The 20,105-nt window shown below is 44.1% G+C and overlaps 1 protein-coding gene across 1 annotated transcript; it reads left to right on the plus strand.

The window, feature by feature from the left end:
• The first annotated feature begins 214 nt into the window (after positions 1-214).
• Positions 215-1,416, plus strand: LOC109238656. Its single transcript, XM_019405142.1, has one exon. The coding sequence runs from the start codon at positions 334-336 to the stop codon at positions 1,243-1,245; it is 912 nt and encodes a 303-aa protein (XP_019260687.1). The 5' UTR covers positions 215-333; the 3' UTR covers positions 1,246-1,416.
• Positions 1,417-20,105: the final 18,689 nt, after the last annotated feature.

Below are 20,105 nucleotides of genomic sequence, written 5' to 3' on the forward strand. Positions count from 1 at the left end.
CCCAACTCATTTCTCAAGGTGAAGGGATAAAATTATTTCTATTTTCTCTATTTCCACCCCCTCTATATAAGAGAAGAAAAATCCTCAAATGAAATGAACCTTGATGCCCTTAACCGACCTTTGTATGATCTGACACTTCTCTCCATCTTTTCATTTCCCTTTCTTTATTGCATGTGCATTCCTGTCAGTCCATACAGCCCCACCCCACCCCACCCCACCCCCAACAAAGCACCCCACCCATGCCTTTTTGTTTTCCTCTTCCTCGTAACTCTATAAAGAAAAGCTAAAGAAGAAGAAGAAATTTACTTATTTTCTCTGAAGAGTAGATAATTAATGGAAGAACCTGAAGAACTTGCAAAATGCACCAGTACTGGAAGGAGACTAAGTATTGACCTGAATCGTTCACCCGAATTCGAGTTTTGGATGGTCCGAAATCCTTCCTTTCCTCAACCCGACCTACCCTCTGCCGATGAACTCTTCTCCGATGGAATCCTTCTTCCTCTCCACCCACCTAACCCGAACCCTCCATCACATAAAACTGAGCCTGAATCATCCGGGTCGGATAGACCCGAAACCGGACCCGAGGTTTCTGCCGGTGAATCCACGAACTCTTCGAAGCGTTGGAAAGACATTTTCAAGAAGAAAACTTCACAGAATTGCAAAGAGAATGATAAGAAGAAGAAAGAGAAGAAGGGCGGCGTTGTAATTGGTGGAAGTAATATAGGGGTGAATGCGGCGGAGCTGAATATCAACATTTGGCCGTTTTCGAGGAGTATATCTGCCGGTAACGGCGGAAGTAGGCCGCCACGGGTGGTGACTCGGAAGGTGAATAGTGCACCGTGTTCCCGGAGTAACTCCGCCGGTAGGAAATGGCCGAGTAGTCCCAGCCGTAGTGGAGTACATTTAGGCCGGAGCAGCGCAGTTTGGCAAGTCCGCCGCTCAGGAGGTCACCGGAAAAGTAAACCTGAAAAGATTGTCGAAAAAGTTGAATCTGAAGAACACCAGAAAATGACGTCAGTTGCCGTCACCGGTATGCCAAAAGCTAGAGTACTGAAGTTGAATGTACCGATGTGCATTGGTTACCGGCAAAATTCAGTTTGCAGAAGTGATGAAAATAGTGCTATAAGTGTGGCTGCGGCGGCGGCGGTTGGCGGTGGCCAGAGTGGTGGCGCTGTGACTGATGAAGTGGCACGTGTGAGTAATTTGTTTAATATAAGAAGCATTTTTACCAAGAAAGTGCATTAGTATTGGTATGTCCAAGTAATTGTACAGTTGTTTCTACTTTCCTTTTTTTTTTCTTTTGAAGTTTTTGCTAATGTAAAGTTCAAGTAGTTCCTAACCTTCAGGATTTGAGCTTTTTATTTTTGTAATGAATTTAAGTTTTTATCTAATGACGGTGACAAAGATTTCTTTTTTTTTCTTTTGGTTGAAGAAAAGGATTTCCAATCTTTGTGGCCAACTTAGATTTATGGATGCCGAGGTGAAAGAGAATGGGTTGCAGATATTTCAAGCTATACAACATAGTTTTATAAGATTGAAAGAAAAAAAATCCTAAAAGCAAGGCATATTGGTTACATTGTGGGTTAACGAAATCAATATGATTAATTGTTTCTAATTTCAATCCAATATATGAAATAATTATAGTTTAAAGTTTCATAATATGTTAATTCTACTTCATTAGCCTACAATCCTTTATAATGCTATTCTATTCTAGAACTCGAACTAATGCCATGAGGCTTATGACGTGGCATGTTAAATTATAGTATTCAAGATCAACATGACAATGTTATATGCCTAAGTGAAATATCATGCAAATCTATTTCAATGTCAGCAGTATCATGCCATTAATAAGTGAAGTGATACGCCAAATCAAATTCAAAGCCAATAATATCAAGTTATATGTCGTGGCGGAGGCAGGATATTCGCGAAGGGGATTTAAAAATTTTAAAAACCATATACACAAAGAAGCCAACCCAAAAAAGAAAAATCAAACAGTAATAGGTTTCATTAATAGATAGAGAAGTTCTCGGCACAAAGATTGTGTTCAGATTAATCGATCACAGTTACAAGACCTTCGAAAGAGAAAACAAAAAACAAGTCTTGTGTTAGTTATAACGACCTAATAAGACTTGTTAGTAAACTGTATTTGTAAATTAATTCTGTCACAACCCGAATTTTCCACCGTCGGGACCGTGATGTCGCCTAACATTGAGCCCGCTAGGCAAACGTTACTGATTATTTTACCTTTTTTCTTTATCTTTAACCATTTACCAAATAATATAAGAAAAACAGCGGAAAACCAAAATGCGGAAGAGCAGAATCTAACAGTTTAATTTAATACTAATACGAAATCCATAGTAACACTCTGCCCAGAACTGGTGTCACAGTTTCACGGACTGTCTACGAATACTACAAATAGTGGTCTGAACAAGAAAATACAAATCTGTCTCGGAAGTAGGTAAAACAGAATAAAAGCAAGATAGAAGGGGACGCCAAGGCCTGCGGACACCTGCAGGACTACCTCGGGTCTCCACTGGACTGAAAGCAGCAACCTCGATCTACGGTCCGTACGGTCCAGCACTGGGAGCTGAACAAGAAGTGCAGAGTGTAGCATCAGTACAACCGACCCCATGTACTGGTAAGTGTCGAGCCTAACCTCGATGAAGTAGTGACGAGGCTACGGCGGGGCATGACAGTATATAACCTGCAGCAGTTTATAATAACAGAAAAAGAAGTACGGAATGAAAAATAACCAGAATTTGCATTAAAGGAACACAGGACTCAGCCAATCTACTAGTATTAAGATATAACCAATCCTTAGAAAATTTCAACACCTCAATAATAACTTTGACAGAAATAAACAATAACAATATCAATATTTTCAACAATAACAGTATCAATATCCTCCCTTATCCCTCCTTGTTGCGGCGCGCAACCCGATCCCACTTGTCCTTCCTTATTGCTCCTCAACACATATCACCCTTATTCCTCCTGTTGCGGCGCGCAACTAAATAATTCAATGAAGAGAACAACAATTAACATGAGCAATTAGACATGGAATATTTGTGATCAAGTAGCAATTAAGGCACGTAAGCATTTATGATCAAGTAGTAATTAAGGCATGGGGATATTTATGATCAAATAGCAGTTAAGGCATGGAAACAATTTAAGTAGGAAGCAAATAGGGCGAGAAATAATATAATAGGAAACGGGGAATGGAAAGCAAACCAAAAATGGAATTTGGTGGCGCATAGGTACTCGTCACCACACATATACGCCACACACATGATATTTCATTTAGCACATAAGTCGGAAACTCCTATTCCCTCAAGTCAAGGTTAGACCAAACACTTACCTCAAGCCAACGGACAATTCAACACTCAACCACCGCTTTACCTCTCGATTCCACCACCAATTCACTCATATCTAGCCATAATTAATTCAAATACATCAATAAATGCTGATTAACCAATTCTAATGCATGAACATGAATTTCCCAATGTTTTCCCCAAAAAGTCAAAACCCGACCCCGGGCCCGCTTGGTCAAAACCGAAGTTCGAAGCAAAGCCCGATCACCCATTCATTCACGAACTCAAATATGCAATTAGTTTTGAAATCCGACCTCAAATTGAGGTCCAAATCCCCAAAATTTAAAAATCCTAACTTTACCCAAAAACACCCAATTTCCCATGAAAAACCCTAAATTTTGAAGTGAAATCATGTAAAAAGATGTTATAGATTGAAGAAAATAAGTTAGAAATCGTTTACCTATGATTTGGGGAAGAACTCTCTTCAAGAAAATCGCTTATGTGATGTTTAGGTTTTGAAAAGTTGTTAGAATGAAGAAGAATCCCGTTTGAAATCTCATTTAGCAGGTGCAGTTATCGCAATTGCGAACCCTTCAGAAGTCTGCTACCTTCGCATTTGCGAAGGATATGTCGCATTTGCGACTCCTGACTTCTTCGCATTTGCGGCCAAAGTGTCGCATTTTGGAGAATGGCCTGCCCAGGCTTGGTTCACAATTACGACGCCTGGGTCGCATTTTCCAAGCCTGAGAACTTTGCATTTGCGAAGCCTGATCTCGTAATTGAGAGATCAGAGGCCTGTTACACAGCTACAACATACCAGCAATTCTCCTAAGTCCAAATTAACTCCGTAGCCTATCCAAAACTCACCCGAGCCCTCGGAACTCCAAACCAAACATGCAAGCAAGTCTAAAAACATCATACGGACTTGCTCGTGCGATCAAATCATCAAAATAACATCAACAACTACGAATTTAACCTCAAATTCATGAAATTCTTCAAGAACATTGAAATTTCCATTTTCTCAACTAAAGGTCCGATTTGTACCAAATCAACTCCGATTCTTACCAAATTTCACAGATTCGGCTTATTTATTATTTTAAACTTGTACCGGGCTCCGGAACCAACATACGGGCCCGATACCATCAAGAACACGCATTATTTCATTTCAAAAGTCTTTATATATTCCAGCAAATAATTTTCTTTAAAAATTCTTTTCTCGGGCTTGGGACCTCGGAATTCGATTCCGGGCATATGCCCAAGTCCCATATCTTACTACGGACCCTACGGGACCGCTGGATTACGGGTCCGGGTCCGTTTGCCAAGAATGTTGACCAAAGTCAGCTTTAATCAATTTTAAAGGCCAATTTTATTATTTTTTCTAAAATTTCACATAAAAGCTTTCTGGAAACGTGCCCGGACTGCGCACGCAAATTGAGGTGAGATGAAAAGAGGTTTTCAAGGCCTTGGTACACAGTTTTGACTTCTAAAACAAGAGATGACCATTAGGGTCATCACATTCTCCACCTCTAAAATAACCGTTCGTCCTCGAACGGACATAGAAAAGTACCTGAGTCGGTGAAAAGATGAGGATAACGGTTCCGCATATCGGACTCGGACTCCCAGGTCGCTGCCTCAACAGGATGACCTCTCCACTGCACACGAACTGAAGGGAAATTCTTCGATCTCAGCTGACGAACCTGCCGGTCTAGAATAGTTACCAGCTCCTCCTCATAGGTCAAGTCCTTGTCCAACTGGACAGTGCTGAAGTCTAACACGTGGGATGGATCGTCGTGATACTTCCGTAGCATGGACACATGAAACACTGGATGCACTGCCGATAAACTCGGTGGCAACGCAAGTCTATAAGCCACCTCTCCCACTCGATCGGGAATCTCAAAAGGACCGATGAATCTAGGGCTTAGCTTGCCCTTTGATAAGTTAGGATTTTAACATGTTTTATGCCCCTACTTGCCTATGCTTTGGTTATAAATTGCTACAAAATAGTCCCATAATGCTCACAAGTTGTACTTGATTGCAGGTTTGATCGACAAAGCGATGAATGGCAAAGATCGGCTCAAAAAGGAGTCAAACCTGCGCAAGTGTCAAAGACTAAGTAAGTTGAGGAAAAGAGAACCTAGTGCGGACCGCGCAAATGTGAATGCGACCGCACTAGGAGGTCCAGAGGATGGCAGTTTCAAGTGGGCATGCTACGCGGCCGCGGTTGGATTCTCGCGGTCCGCGGTCAGGCTCCGCGGCCGCGCTACTCTTTTACGCGGTCCGCGAAGCAGAGATTCAAAGAGCCATAATTTTGCCAATTCCAAGCAATGCGGCCCGCGTTCATTTCTGTGCGGCCGCGCCAACTTCCACCGCGGCCGCGCTGCATTTCCACGCGGTCTGCTGTCCCCAACTTCAGAGAAGCTGAAATCATGAGTCCAAGAGCCAGTGCGGCCGCGGTTCTTTTTGCGCGGTCCGCGCTGACCCGCAGGGGTATTTTTGTCCAATTTTTCCAGCCCAGTATAAATAGGACCTTTTACCATTTTTAGGTTAAGTTTTATGTTCTGAACGCAGCTGAGCTCATGAGACCGATATTGTAGCCATTTTTGGCACTTTTGCTCTTTATTATTGTAGTTTCTTCCTAGTAATTAGTTAATATGCTTACTTCTTCATCTATTTCTTCAATTTCTGTATCTAGCATGAGTAGCTAAACCCATTAGCTAGGGTTGTGGCTCAACCCTAGTGTGGGTAATTGATGGGTGTTGCCATCTAAGGTTAGATTGATATTGGGTGTTTGTTATTTGGGTTGATTTTATCTTTTAATTAAGGATTGGTGGTTGCAAACACTGATTCTAGCTTTGTGGGTTTAACTCTTCTTGAGAAAGAGAGTCCATAACCCCAAAATTGACCCAACAAGGAATTGGGATGGACCCATGAGAAATGGTAGTCCCAGTTAACGGGTTAAATCTCGAGAGAGTAATTACCCTACTTGAACCCTAGTTGCTTGGTCTAATTGGCCTACTCAATTGGTCTCGAGAGAGTCAATTGGGCAAAAACACTCTCTGTACCGAGAGGTGTGAGAGTGAGTACAATTGTGCAACGGTTATAGCATAAGCCCCAAATATGTCAATCTATCCTTAGTAACATCTACCCGTTAATTAGCCACCTAAGCAATGCTACGACCTAGTGCCTTTCTCTATATTCCATACAACTTATCAATATTCTCTTAGCATAATTTAGTTCTAATCATTAGTTTTATAATAGCAGTTATAAGAATCAAAGAAAACCAAAAATATTTGAAGTGACATTAGAAGCACAACCGCATCTCTAGACTATACAGATAATACAACTCCACTACTAGCTCCCTGTGGAAATTCGATCCCAAACCACTATTCGGGTAAAAGCTATTGCGACCCGCTCTTCCTACCTTAGTGTAGCGTCGAATCGGCAGCGATCAACTTTTTGGTGCCGTTGCCGGGGAGCTTACGGTGTTGACTATCTGTTTAGCTCGTTTTGTGTTTTACTTCTCTTTCCTTCTTGTTTACTAATTTTGTTTGTGTCGATCATTCAGGTGCTATGGCTTTAAATGCTAATGACCCTATTGGCAATGCCATGGCGGGGGAGGAGGTAGAAGATATTTATCATGATGAGGTTCCCGCACCTCAAGCTCCACGTAGAGGCCGTCAGGCCAATGACAACAATCCTATTCCAGACCCTCCTCCGCCACCGCCAAGAGCAGTCCCAAGAGTTCTCCCAAATCAAGGGTACGCGAGTGCCATTGTTCCTCCCCGAATTCGGGCGGGGAACTTTCAAATGACAAATGTCATGTTAACCTTGCTCGAGCAACGAGGATATTTTACGGGCGCCTCCGATCAAAATGCATACAAGCACTTGAAGGGGTTCGTAGATACATGCTGGGGCAGCAAACAAACAAACATGTTAGAGGATGCGTTGAGATTGAGGCTTTTCCCGTTTTCTCTTCGGGGTAAAGCGTTGGATTGGTTAGAAAGGCTCCCAAATCATTCTATCACCACATGGGATGAATTGGCGGACAAATTTACTGCCAAGTTCTTTTCTCCAAGTCATATGGAGGCTCTTCGGGATGAGATTCTAGCTTTCAAGCAAATGCCAACGGAACCTTTGCACGAAATATGGGAAAGATATAGAACAATGGTGAAGGAGTGCCCTAATAACGACATGACCGAGGCGATGATACAACAAACTTTTTATCGGGGCATCAACACCACAAATCAGTGCATTGTGAACCAATTGGCCGGAGGGAACTTTATGAAACTTTCTTACTAAGAGGCACGTTAAGTACTTGATGAAATGGCCGACACCTCTTCGGCATGGCAAAGCCGAGCGAATGTGCCCTAAGGTGACCCCACGGTCATCCATTTGCACAAGGAATTGAACGATCATGGCCAAGCTATTGCTGAGCTTACAACAACTATGAATCAATTGGCGAAGGCGCAATTGCAACAAGTCCAAAACCCGCGCCAAGTCAATGTAATCGAAGGTGTTTCTATGTTAAAAAGGAGGCAAAGAGGGCAACAAAAACCTCAAGGTAATTGTGAGCAATTTGACAACAACAATGATGGTGGTGGTTATTCGAATGAGTGCTATGATGATCAAAGTGAGGAATGTCAATATGTCAATAACTACCAAGGGAATAGAGGAAATCAAGGGAATCAACAATGGCATCCCCAAGGCAATTGGGGCAATCAACAAGGCGGCGGTAATTGGAATAACAATAACCAACAAGAAGGCGGTAGCAATTGGAACAACAACAATCAAAACAACAATTGGGTTAACCAAGGTAACAATCAAGGCAATTGGAACGGGAACAATAATAATTGGAATAACAACAATGGTCAAGGCGGGTGGAATAACAATGGAAATCAAGGCAACCAGGGGCAAGGTTTTCAAAGGTCCCCGATGTATCAACAACCGAAAAATCCCCCTCCTTTTCAATCTCAAGGGTCTAGTTCTTCGGGTAGTGATATGGGAAGAATAGAAATGATGTTCGAACAAATGACGAAGAAGAACCAAGACTTCGATGCTCAATTGGCTTCCCAAAATACCTCTATTCGGAAATTGGAGGTGCAATTAGGCCAAATCTCTCAATCGTTGAATACTCGACCTAAGGGTGCTCTACCAAGTGACACGGTAGTGAACCCGAAGTGAGGTAACAATCATGTGATGGCAGTTACAATGTGCATGCCTCAAATGAAGATCGAGTTGTGAATGATGATGTTGGGTTCCAAGAAGATGTGGGTCCTTTGATTGTTGAAGATTTTGTTGAGTCAAATGTGAACAATGAGGTGAGGATAGATATTGATGAGGTCGAGGTGGAAACTCAAGAAGCCGTGAACCCATCTAGGGAGCACATAATCGACATGCCGGAGCCGGAGGTGCCAAAAGCCAAGGCACCTTTGCCTAGACCACCTCCACCTTATCCTCAGCGGTTAGCAAATCAAAAGAGTGACAATCAGTTCAAAAAATTCATAGATATGATGAAAAGCCTTACAATCAATGTGCCTTTGGTGGAGGCACTGGAACAAATGCCGGGCTATGCGAAGTTCATGAAGGATTTGGTCACAAAGAAACGTTCCATGGATTGTGAAACAATAAAGATAACTCACCAAGTCAGTGCGATAGTGCATTCTATGGCCCCGAAACTTGAGGACCCTGGAGCTTTTACTATCCCTTGCACTATCGGTAGTGCGGAGTTTGCTAAGGCCCTTTGTGACTTGGGGGCTAGCATTAATTTGATGCCTTATTCAGTCTTCAAGACTTTGGGAATTAGGCAACCTAGGCCCACCTCAATGAGACTTCAAATGGCGGACCGGTCGATGAAGCGGCCTTTGGGTATAATCGATGACGTATTTGTCCGGGTGCACAAATTCATATTGTCGGCTAACTTTGTCATATTGGATTGTGAAGTGGACTTTGAAGTGCCGATTATTCTTGGGAGACCTTTCCTAGCTACGGGGAAGGCCTTGGTTGATGTTGAAACTGGTGAGTTGACATTCCGAGTGGGAGATGAGAAAGTGGTATTCCATGTTTGCAAATCAATGAGACAACCTAATAGCACGGAGGTGTGTTCATTTGTGGATATTGTCACAGCTGTGATAGTGGATGACACAAGTTCCATGATAAATGTTGAAGATCCTCTCGAGGCCGTGCTTCTTAACATGGATGTCGATGATGATGCTAGTAGAGTGGAGTGCGTGATTGCATTGCATGGTATGGGTTCATATTCATATGAGCCTAGGAAGTTATCTTTGGGTCTTGAAAACCGGAAAACTCCACCAACAAAACCATCAATTGAGGAGCCACCGGTGTTGGAGTTGAAGCCACTTCCTCCACACCTCAGGTATGAATTTTTGGGCTCTAATTCAACTCTTCCAGTTATTCTCTCTTCTTGCCTTACTAACTTGCAGGTTGAGGCCATTTTGGAGGTGCTTCAAAGGCGAAAAAGGGCAATAGGATGGACTCTGGCGGACATTCGGGGAATAAGCCCCGCATTTTGCATGCATAAAATTATCTTGGAAGATGATGCAAGGCCTTCCCTAGAACATCAAAGGAGGCTAAATGAAGCGATGGAAGAAGTGGTAAAGAAAGAGGTTATCAAGTGTCTTGACGCCGGTGTTGTTTATCCAATCTCCGATAGCTCATGGACTTCCCCGGTCTAATGTGTGCCAAAGAAAGGAGGGATGACGGTGGTGACCAATGACAACAATGAGCTTATTCCCACTCGAACCATTACCGGGTGGAGAGTTGTATGGACTATCGGAAACTCAACAAGGTGACCCGCAAGGATCATTTCCCCTACAATCAAATTTTAATTGCGTCGGAGGACCAAGAGAAGACCACTTTTACATGCCCCTATGGTACATTTGCTTTCTCCCGGATGCCATTCGGGTTGTGCAATGCTCCGGCGACCTTCCAATGTTGCATGATGGCTATTTTCACCGACATGGTGGAAGACATATTGGAGGTCTTTATGGATGACTTTAGTGTGGTTGGTGACTCTTTTGAAGAATGCTTGGTAAATTTGGATAGAGTCTTGGCCCGATGTGAAGAAACTAACCTCGTTCTCAATTGGGAAAAATGCCATTTTATGGTCGAAGAAGGTATACTGTTGGGTCACAGGATTTCTAAGCATGGGATTGAGGTAGACAAGGCGAAGATCGAGGTGATTTCAAGGCTCCCTCCCCCTACTTCTGTCAAAGGGGTGAGGAGTTTTCTTGGGCATGCCGGGTTCTACCGGCAGTTTATCAAAGACTTCTCGAAGGTTGTGAATCCCCTTTGCAAATTGCTAGAGAAAGATACCAAGTTTGTTTTTGATGAAAAATGCATGGAGGCTTTTGAACTTTTAAAGCACAAGTTAACCACTACCCCTATCATAACCGCACCTAATTGGAGTTTACCATTTGAACTAATGTGTGATGCTAGTGATGTTGTAGTGGGGGCGGTGTTGGGTCAACGGGTTAACAAAATGTTCCATCCCGTGTATTATGCAAGTAAGACTATGAATGAAGCTCAACGGAATTACACGGTGACGGAGAAGGAGCTATTGGCCATTGTATTTGCCATGGAGAAATTTAGACCATATCTTATGGGGGCCAAGGTGATTGTGCACACGGACCATGCCGCCCTTAGGTATTTGATGGCCAAGAAGGATTCCAAGGCGAGATTGATGAGATGGGTGTTACTTCTTCAAGAATTTGATTTAGAAATAGTGGACCGGAAGGGAAGTGAGAACCAAGTTGCGGACCATTTGTCCCGGTTGGAGGAAGAAGGGAGGCCATGTGACGGCCTTGAGATAAATGATACATTCCCCGACGAGCAACTTCTTTCCGTGTCAATGTGTGACATGCCATGGTTCGCGGATATCGCCAACTTCATTGTGACCGGAATTGTCCCTTGTGAGCTCTCTTCCAACCAAAAGAAGAAACTCAAACGGGATAGTTTGGATTTTTATTGGGATGATCCGTACTTGTTTAAAATTTGCACGGATGGTGTGATTCGAAGATGTGTCCCGGAAGGTGAACAATTGAGCATATTGGAGGCTTGTCACTCCTCCCCCTATGGTGGCCATCATGGAGGGGTGAGGACGGCTTCAAAGGTCTTGAGTTGCGGTTTCTATTGGCCGACTTTGTTTAAAGATGCTAGTGACTTGGTAAATAGATGTGATACATGCCAAAGAGCCGGCGGAATTTCAAAAAGGGATGAGATGCCTCTCAATACGATTCTCGAGGTGGATATTTTTGATGTTTGGGGCATCGATTTCATGGGTCCTTTCGTGAGCTCGTGTGGGAACACTTATATTCTCGTGGCGGTGGACTATGTCTCAAAGTGGGTTGAAGCCGTGGCTTTACCCAACAATGAAGCCCGAAGTGTTGTGGCATTCTTGAAAAAGAGTATCTTCACAAGGTTTGGCACCCCTCGTGCTATCATTAGTGATGGGGGATCTCACTTTTGCAACAAGGCTTTTGATTCATTGCTTGCCAAGTATGGAGTAAATCACAAAGTGACCACCCCCTATCATCCCCAAGCTAGTGGTCAAGTGGAAGTCCACAACCGAAAAATAAAGAGTATCTTGTCCAAGACGGTAAATGCTAATAGGACCGACTGGTCGAAGAAGTTGGATGATGCTTTATGGGCGTACTGGACGGCTTACAAGACCCCAATTGGTATGTCCCCGTACCGGTTGGTATTTGGGAAAGCTTGCCATCTTCCGGTAGAATTGGAGCACAAAGCTATGTGGGCCTTGAGAAAGTTGAACTTGGAATGGGATGTTGCAGCGAATCTCCGTGTTGAGCAACTTAATGAGCTTGATGAGTTTAGATTTCATGCCTACTCCAGCTCGTCCTTGTATAAGGACAAGATGAAGTATCTTCATGACAAATGTGCTCGGGGAAAGGAATTCAAGGTTGGTGATATGGTTCTTCTTTTCAACTCCCGGTTGAGGTTATTTCCGGGAAAGCTCAAGTCAAAGTGCAGTGGGCCATTTGAAGTTGTATGTGTGACTCCGTTTGGTGCTCTTGATCTCAAGAACAAGAATGGTGAAGTTTTCCGGGTTAATGGGCATCGTGTCAAGCATTATTTTGGGAAGTTTGATGACAGCCACGTGGTGGCACTCGTTCATTTGAAGTGATGTGATGGTAACATGCGTCGTGCCGCGACGTTAAATCAGGCGCTTCTTGGGAGGCAACCCATGTCTTTTTCTTTCTCTTTGATTTTCTTTGTAGCTTAGGATTTTTGAGCTAATTGTTTGTGAGATGTTGCAAGGATTGTGTTGAAGCAGTGCAAAACAAAGAAAAATATTTTGTAGTCTCTAAAGTTTGCCAGTGCGGCCGCGGTGCATCTTCGCGCGGTCCGCGCTGGCAAGTTAAAAATGCAGTGCTCTCTGAAGTTTTCCACCGCGGCCGCGGTCAAGTGTCTGCGGTTCGCGGTGGACCTTCGCGTCCGCGGTACACTTTAACGCGGTCGCGCAAGGTTGCCTTCTGAAACATCATATGTTGAAACCCAGTGCGGTCCGCGGTCGCTTTTGTGCGGCCGCGCTGGTAGGTGAGTATGGGGCCCACAGTTCTTCTATAAATAGGGCCCAAGGGTTTTATTTTACCCTTTTCGCAATTTAAAAAACCAGAGCCCTAATTCTACTGTTCATCTTTTCCTGAGACCAAATTTCTGACTTGCTTGGACTAATTGCATTCAATCTTCACAAACTTGGTAACATTTCATGCATTTGTGATTAATTAATTTCGTATTTTCTTCTTTACGGCTTGCTCGGTAGCTTTAGCTTCTTCTTTTTATTTAATTGATTAGTTTAGGATAGTTTAAACCGGGGTTATGTGCTGAATATGCTTAATCAATGGGTGAACTGAGTAGGAACAAAGTAGGCGTGAAAACTTGAATAAGAATGGCAAAAATGCAACCCTAACTTTGTACCCGTAAACCCTAGCTCAGCGCGGACCGTGATCGCTTTTGCGCGACCGCACTGCCCTGATGCGGTCCGCGTTGCAATTTTGTGCGGACCGCGGTGCTTGAGTGATTGCAAGTTAAATGACTCCGGCGTGGACGCATTGCTGTTTGTGCGGTCCGCGCTGGCCCACCACGGCCGCATTGCATTTTTGTGCGGACCGCGGTGGGAGATTCAGAGAAGTGGTGAATATGGGCCTTTGCCCAGCGCGGACCGTGGTCAAGTTTGTGCGTTCCGCGATGCCTACAACGCAGCCGCACTCCTGTTTTGTGCGGTCCGCGGTGCTATGTTCTACAACCTGTTCTGCACCTATGTACTGCAATTATCTCTACAATCTATTTCATTCACCTGTTTCACTGCATGTGCTTAAACTAACAATGTTAGATGCTTATCTTTGCAGATAATGGTTAAACAAAGGGGCGCCAAACAATCACAACAACCCGGGAGAGGTGGTTCCTCCCGAGGGGGTAAAGGCAAGAGAATAGCAAAACTCACTCCCCAGGCTCGGGAGAACATAAAAAAGACCCGAAAATTGATTAAAGCTGCTGATAAGGCTGCTTCTCATTCATCGGGGAGTGAGTATGCGCCCTCCAAAGATATCTCCACAGATACAGCCCCAAGTCATGTAACCGACCCCCTCCACCTAGTTGATACCCCTCCACCATCATCCACCTCCAAAAGACCAGTGAATATAGTCTTGGATTCATCTGATGAGTCCACAGCTGGTAGTGGGAAATACTCCACCTCCCCCACAACTTCATTATCTGGGGAGAGTGCAGGCAGAGATGAGGGAGGTGAGCGTCAGATTGGGGGTATTGAACGAACTAGAAAACCTGAAGTCTGGGAAGATCGATTTGTCAGTCAAGTGGCATTAACAAGTTTAGGGAGTGGTGGCCGGTGAGGAAGTTGATACCGGAAAGAAGTTTTATTGACACTGACCTTTTACCCCACAACCCGAACGTGTAGAGGGAGTTCAGAACTAGATGGGGCTGGGAGTTTTTCATGGAGAAGTGCATCGATGCTAATAAGCACATGGTCAGGGAGTTCTACTCTAATGTGGCTCACATAGTCAAGGATACCAAGGTGACCAAAGTTCGAGACAAAACAGTGATGTTTGATAGAAAGTCTTTAAATGAGTATTTGGGGTTCCGTGATGAAGATGAGTCCCTTTATTTGGCTAAGTTAGCAATGGGTAAGGAAGTCCGTCCTTGGTTGGCCCAGTATTTGGCAATCCAAGGTACTGTGCCAGAGTGGTTACAAGCAGGGAAGAAAATTTTCAGGAAGACATTCAACTTTGAGGCTCGAGGGTGGTTGACATTTGTATGCAGTCGGCTTGACCCTTCCACTCATGATCAGACCATTCCACTTACCCGGGCAGTTCTTGTTGCATCTACTATGGCCGGGTACCCTATCAATGTGGGCAATGTGATGTCCCGTGTGATTTCTGCTGTGGGGCAAGAGCATGACAGGAATTATCCTTTTCCCAACACCCTATCAATGTATTTCCGGGACATGGAGGTGGAGAAGAAAAGATATGATGTCAAGACCAAGCCTGTGGCTCCTTACTCTTGGTATAGTATGCAGGGTCCGGACAACCCTAAGTCCAAGAAGTACCAGCCGCCTACCTCTGCCCCAACAGGCCAGTCTGAGGAGCCAGTTGCGGTAGAGCCTTCTACCGAGCCTTCCACCATACCTGTTGCCACTACAGTTGAGGACTTGCCTCCAGGACCTTCTTCTATTGCTGGTCCCAGTACGTCAGCTGGCCCGGGAGTGCCATCTTCCAGGACTCATCCCTTCACTGCCCATCAGTTGAGCCAGACATTGGCTAGCTTGAACAACTGGATGTCAGCTGCGATATCCAAGTTGTCCACCTTGTCTTCCACTATTCAGACCCAGTCAGCACCTCAGCCAGCTCAGATTCCTCAGTCCATTGAGGACACTTTGAAGAAGCTCCTGGAGAACCAGGAAAAGATTATGAAGACACAGGCTACTTTGACTGCAGCTGTGGAGTCACATGGCAAGGCTCTGAAGGAGCTTGCCAAGGAGCACAGGAAGATGAGGAGGTCAAGGGCTTCCAAAGAGTCTGTGAAAGAGCTGTGGAAAGATGTGGACAAGCTATTGGCAGACCAGATGCCTTTAGACTTGTTATTTGGGGATCCAGCCCCTCCAGCAGCAGCACCAGTGCCACAGCCACAGCAGGAGCAGGTACCCAGGCAGCCTAGGAAGAAGAGGAAGCTCCCCAGCACAGCGGATGCAGTTATTGAGGTGGCAGTCCCACAGGAGGCCTCCTCCACTTTGCCTCAGGATGCACCTGTCATCCAGCCGGTCCAGGAACAGGCTCCAGTCCCAGCAGTTGAGCAGCAGGAGGCCGGGAGCCAGTCTGAGGCTCCCGCACATACGGAGGACTTGGGGACCACTGATGACCCCATGCAGACGGACCAGGCTTAGGGAGCCCCTATATCCTTTCTTATGACTTTTTGATGCTTAGTTTGATAGTTGGCATTGGGGACAATGCCAGCTTTTATTCGTGGGGGTGCGCCCTACTTTTTTGTTGATATCTGGATGACTGTACATATTTGACTCAGTTTTTATTCCTTTTGGTTGATTTTCTATTTGGTATGTATATAACTTTACATTCAGTACTTTTTATCTTCTATTTTGGTTTGTATATAAAGTTAAGTTACATTTTTTATATATTCATCCCCCGTTTGTATATTCTAATTCCCTATTATAAATATTCATTCTATTTTCTATTTTCGCAAAAAAATTTCGTTTTGAGCTTTATAGTTAGGCTCGTAGCCTCTTGTTTTATTTTTGACGCTTCCAATAAGCCCTTGGTTTTCTTAAGGCCACGGTTCTTTCCAAGGGTGGAGTATTGTGTGAACCGGGTGGCTCTTCCCGATAATGGATGGAGTGACAACCTTCTTAAGGGTTTGAGTCTGTTTCTTTGATTTTTCTTTTGTTTTTGATAGTTGTAGTTAAGGGTACCTCAAGCAAAGCTTCACTTGGGCCTAGCACATTTGCCTTTGATCCCATGGTCAAAGACATAATGTTGTGTTTAGGATGGTGAAAGTCGTGGCTTTGAGACTCTTGCGTTGACCAAACAATCATCATGTGGTCTTTTCGGACCATTGTGTGCTTGAATCGTAACTAAGGTCGTTGTGGGCCCTCAACTCGATGTCTTTAGCAATCCCCTAGCGTGTGTGGTGAGGAATCGAATTGTGAGTCCAAGTCCCGAGCCAATGGTCTAGAACTTGCCCTGAATGTTTGTTGAGGCGAAATCCTAGGTGAAATTTGACCTGAGAAGTGATTATAGGCTCTCCTTGATCCGAATGTTAAGTTGAACAATTCCATAGCCTACCAAAAAGATGATCCCTAGTTAACCCTTTTGAGCCTAAAACCTTTTTCTTTCAAGAACCAATGCTACAAGCCTATACCCGTTCTAAATGATTACCCTCTCTTGGCACCCAAATCTTCCCTTGAGTAATGGCAAATGTCTAAGTTTGGGGGGAGAGACAAGAAAGGAAACAAAGTGGTAGAAAGGTACAAAAGCAAAAGAAAAAGGAAGGCAATGAAAAAGCAAGAAAAGAAAAAGACTAAAAGAAAGTCCAAAGTGAACAAGAATAAAAAGGGATTCAAGGAAAACAAAATTGAAAAAAAGTGTGGAAAAAGTAGAAAAAGGAGAAATGTTTTGAATTGCATAAGAACGAGTAAAAATGTGTCTCTCTAACCCTTTGTAAAGAAGTAAAATACTCAAAAGAGTCAAGAGAGTTGTGCCAAAATGAATCAAAAGAAGTGCTTAAGGGAAGATTGAAACCACTTGAATAAAAACATGTCCTACCCTTACCCAAAAGCCTTCATAATGACTCCACAAAAGCCCTATAGGATCTTGAGTTGAAGGAAACCTACATTAGTGGATACTTACATAAGGGGCAAGCATATGGTACCTAGAGCCGGACTTGTGACCTTCTTCTTGAGAGAGATAAGTGAAACTCCATCAACCTTGATTTGTGTGTTAATACTCTAAAAGGTGAGGTTCGCTTAGGGAGAGTTGAGGATGTGTGAGTTTGGGTTCCACAATGACCAAAGTAATTGAGATAAGTTCTTTGATGAAATATGTCAACTCTTGATGCTCTTGTGTCGCACTTGATCCATGGTTTCTCAAGGTTTAAATGTGTTAATGATGGATTTGTATTGAGGGCAATTGTTAGTCCTAATTGATGCTTGTTGAGGTTGCTTTAGGATAGCTGGAATTACTTGGATTTTCCTTTAAGGGGTGGGTCTTATTTTGCTTGCTTGAGGACAAGCAAAGGCTTAAGTTTGGGGGAGTTGATAAGTTAGGATTTTAACGTGTTTTATGCCCCTACTTGTCTATGCTTTGGTTATAAATTGCTACAAAATAGTCCCATAATGCTCACAAGTTGTACTTGATTGCAGGTTTGATCGACAAAGCGACGAATGTCAAAGATCGGCTCTAAAAGGAGTGAAACCTGCGCAAGTGTCAAAGACTAAGTAAGTTGAGGAAAAGAGAACCTAGTGCGGACCGCACAAATGTGAATGCTGCCGCACTAGGAGGTTCAGAGGATGGCAGTTTCAAGTGGGCATGCTACGAGGCCGCGATTGGATTCTCGCGGTCCGCGGTCAGGCTCCGCGGCCGCGCTACTCTTTTACGCGGTCCGCGGAGCAGAGATTCAGAGAGCCATAATTTAGCCAATTCCAAGCAATGTGGCCCGCGTTCATTTCTGTGCGGCCGCGCCAACTTCCACCGCGGCTGCGCTGCATTTCCATGCGGTCCGAGGTCCCCAACTTCAGAGAAGCTGAAATCATGAGTCCAAGAGCCAATGCGGCCGCGGTCCTTTTTGCGCGATCCGCGCTGACCCCGCAAGGGTATTTTTGTCCAGTTTTTCCAGCCCAGTATAAATAGGACCTTTTACCACGTTTAGGTTAAGTTTTATGTTCTGAACGCAGCTGAGCTCGTGAGACCGGATATTGTAGCCATTTTTGGCACTTTTTCTCTTTGTTATTGTAGTTTCTTCCTAGTAATTAATTAATATGCTTACTTCTTCATCTATTTCTTCAACTTCTGTATCTAGCATGAGTAGCTAAACCCATTAGCTAGGGTTGTGGCTCAATCCTAGTGTGGGTAATTGATGGGTGTTGCCATCTAAGGTTAGATTGATATTGGGTGTTTGTTATTTGGGTTGATTTTATGTTTTAATTAAGGATTGGTGGTTGCAAACATTGATTCTAGCTTTGTGGGTTTAACTCTTCTTGAGAAAGAGAGTCCATAACCCCAAAATTGACCCAACAAGGAATTGGGATGGACCCATGAGAAATGATAGTCCTAATTAATGGGTTAAAGCTCGAGAGAGTAATTACCCTACTTGAACCCTAGTTGCTTGGTCTAATTGGCCTACTCAATTGGTCTCGAGAGAGTCAAAATTGGGCAAAATCACTCTCTCTACCGAGAGGTGTGAGAGTGGGTACAATTGTGCAACGGTTATAGCATAAGCCCCAAATATGTCAATCTATCCTTAGTAACATCTACCTGTTAATTAGCCACCTAGGCAATGCCACGACCCTAGTGCCTTTCTCTATATTCCATACAACTTAGCAATATTCTCTTAGCATAATTTAGTTTTAATCATTAGTTTTATAATAGCAGTTATAAGAATCAAAGAAAACCAAAAATGTTTGAAGTGACATTAGAAGCACAACCGCATCTCTAGACTATACAGATAATACAACTCCACTACTAGCTCCCTGTGGAAATTCGATCCCAAACCACTATTCGGGTAAAAGCTATTGCGACCCGCTCTTCCTACCTTTGTGTAGCGTCGAGTCGGCAGCGATCACCCTTCTTCCCAAATCTCGGTGACACCCGAAGCAACACTCGCTCTCCGACCATGAATGCCACATCACGAACCTTGCGGTCGGCATAACTCTTTTGCCTAGACTAAGCTGTACGAAGCCAATCCTGAATGATCTTAGCCTTGTCCAAGGCATCCTGTACCAAATCCGTACCCAACAACCGAGCCTCTCCCTGCTCAAACCATCCGACCGGCGACCGACACCGCCTACCATATAAAGCCTCATAAGGAGCCATCTGAATGCTCGACTGGTAACTGTTGTTGTAGGCAAACTCTGCTAATGGCAAGAACTGATTCCACAAACCTCCAAAGTCGATAACACATGCTCGGAGCATATCCTCCAAAATCTGAATAGTACGCTCGGACTGTCCGTCCGTCTAAGGATGAAATGTTGTGCTCAACTCGACCTGAGTACCCAACTCTCGCTGAACTACCCTCCAGAAATGCGAGGTAAACTACGTACCTCGGTCAGAAATAATGGACACGGGCACACCATGAAGACGAACAATCTCCTGGATATAAATCTCTGCCAACCGCTCAGAAGAATAGGAAACTGCCATAGGAATGAAATGCGCTGACTTAGTTAGCCTATCTACAATAACACACACTGCGTCGAACTTCCTCTGAGTCCGTGGGAGTCCAACAACGAAGTCCATAGTGATACGCCCCTACTTCCACTCAGGAATCTCAATCTTCTGGAACAAACCACCAGGTCTCTGATGCTCGTACTTCACCTGCTGACAATTCAAACGCCGAACCACATACGAAACAATATCCTTCTTCATCCTCCTCCACCAATAATGCTGCCGCAAGTCCTGATATATCTTAGCGGCGCTCGGATGAATAGAATACCAGGAACTATGGGCCTCCTCTAGAATCAACTCACGAAGTCCATCCATATTAGGCACACAAATACGACCCAGCATCCTCAAAACTCCATCA

The sequence above is a fragment of the Nicotiana attenuata genome, unplaced genomic scaffold (genome assembly GCF_001879085.1).
Source record: "Nicotiana attenuata strain UT unplaced genomic scaffold, NIATTr2, whole genome shotgun sequence".
Lineage (NCBI taxonomy): Eukaryota > Viridiplantae > Streptophyta > Magnoliopsida > Solanales > Solanaceae > Nicotiana > Nicotiana attenuata.

Excerpts from the sequence above, each read along its gene's own strand:
- LOC109238656 (XM_019405142.1), top strand. The coding sequence starts at position 334 with ATGGAAGAACCTGAAGAACTTGCAAAATGCACCAGTACTGGAAGGAGA.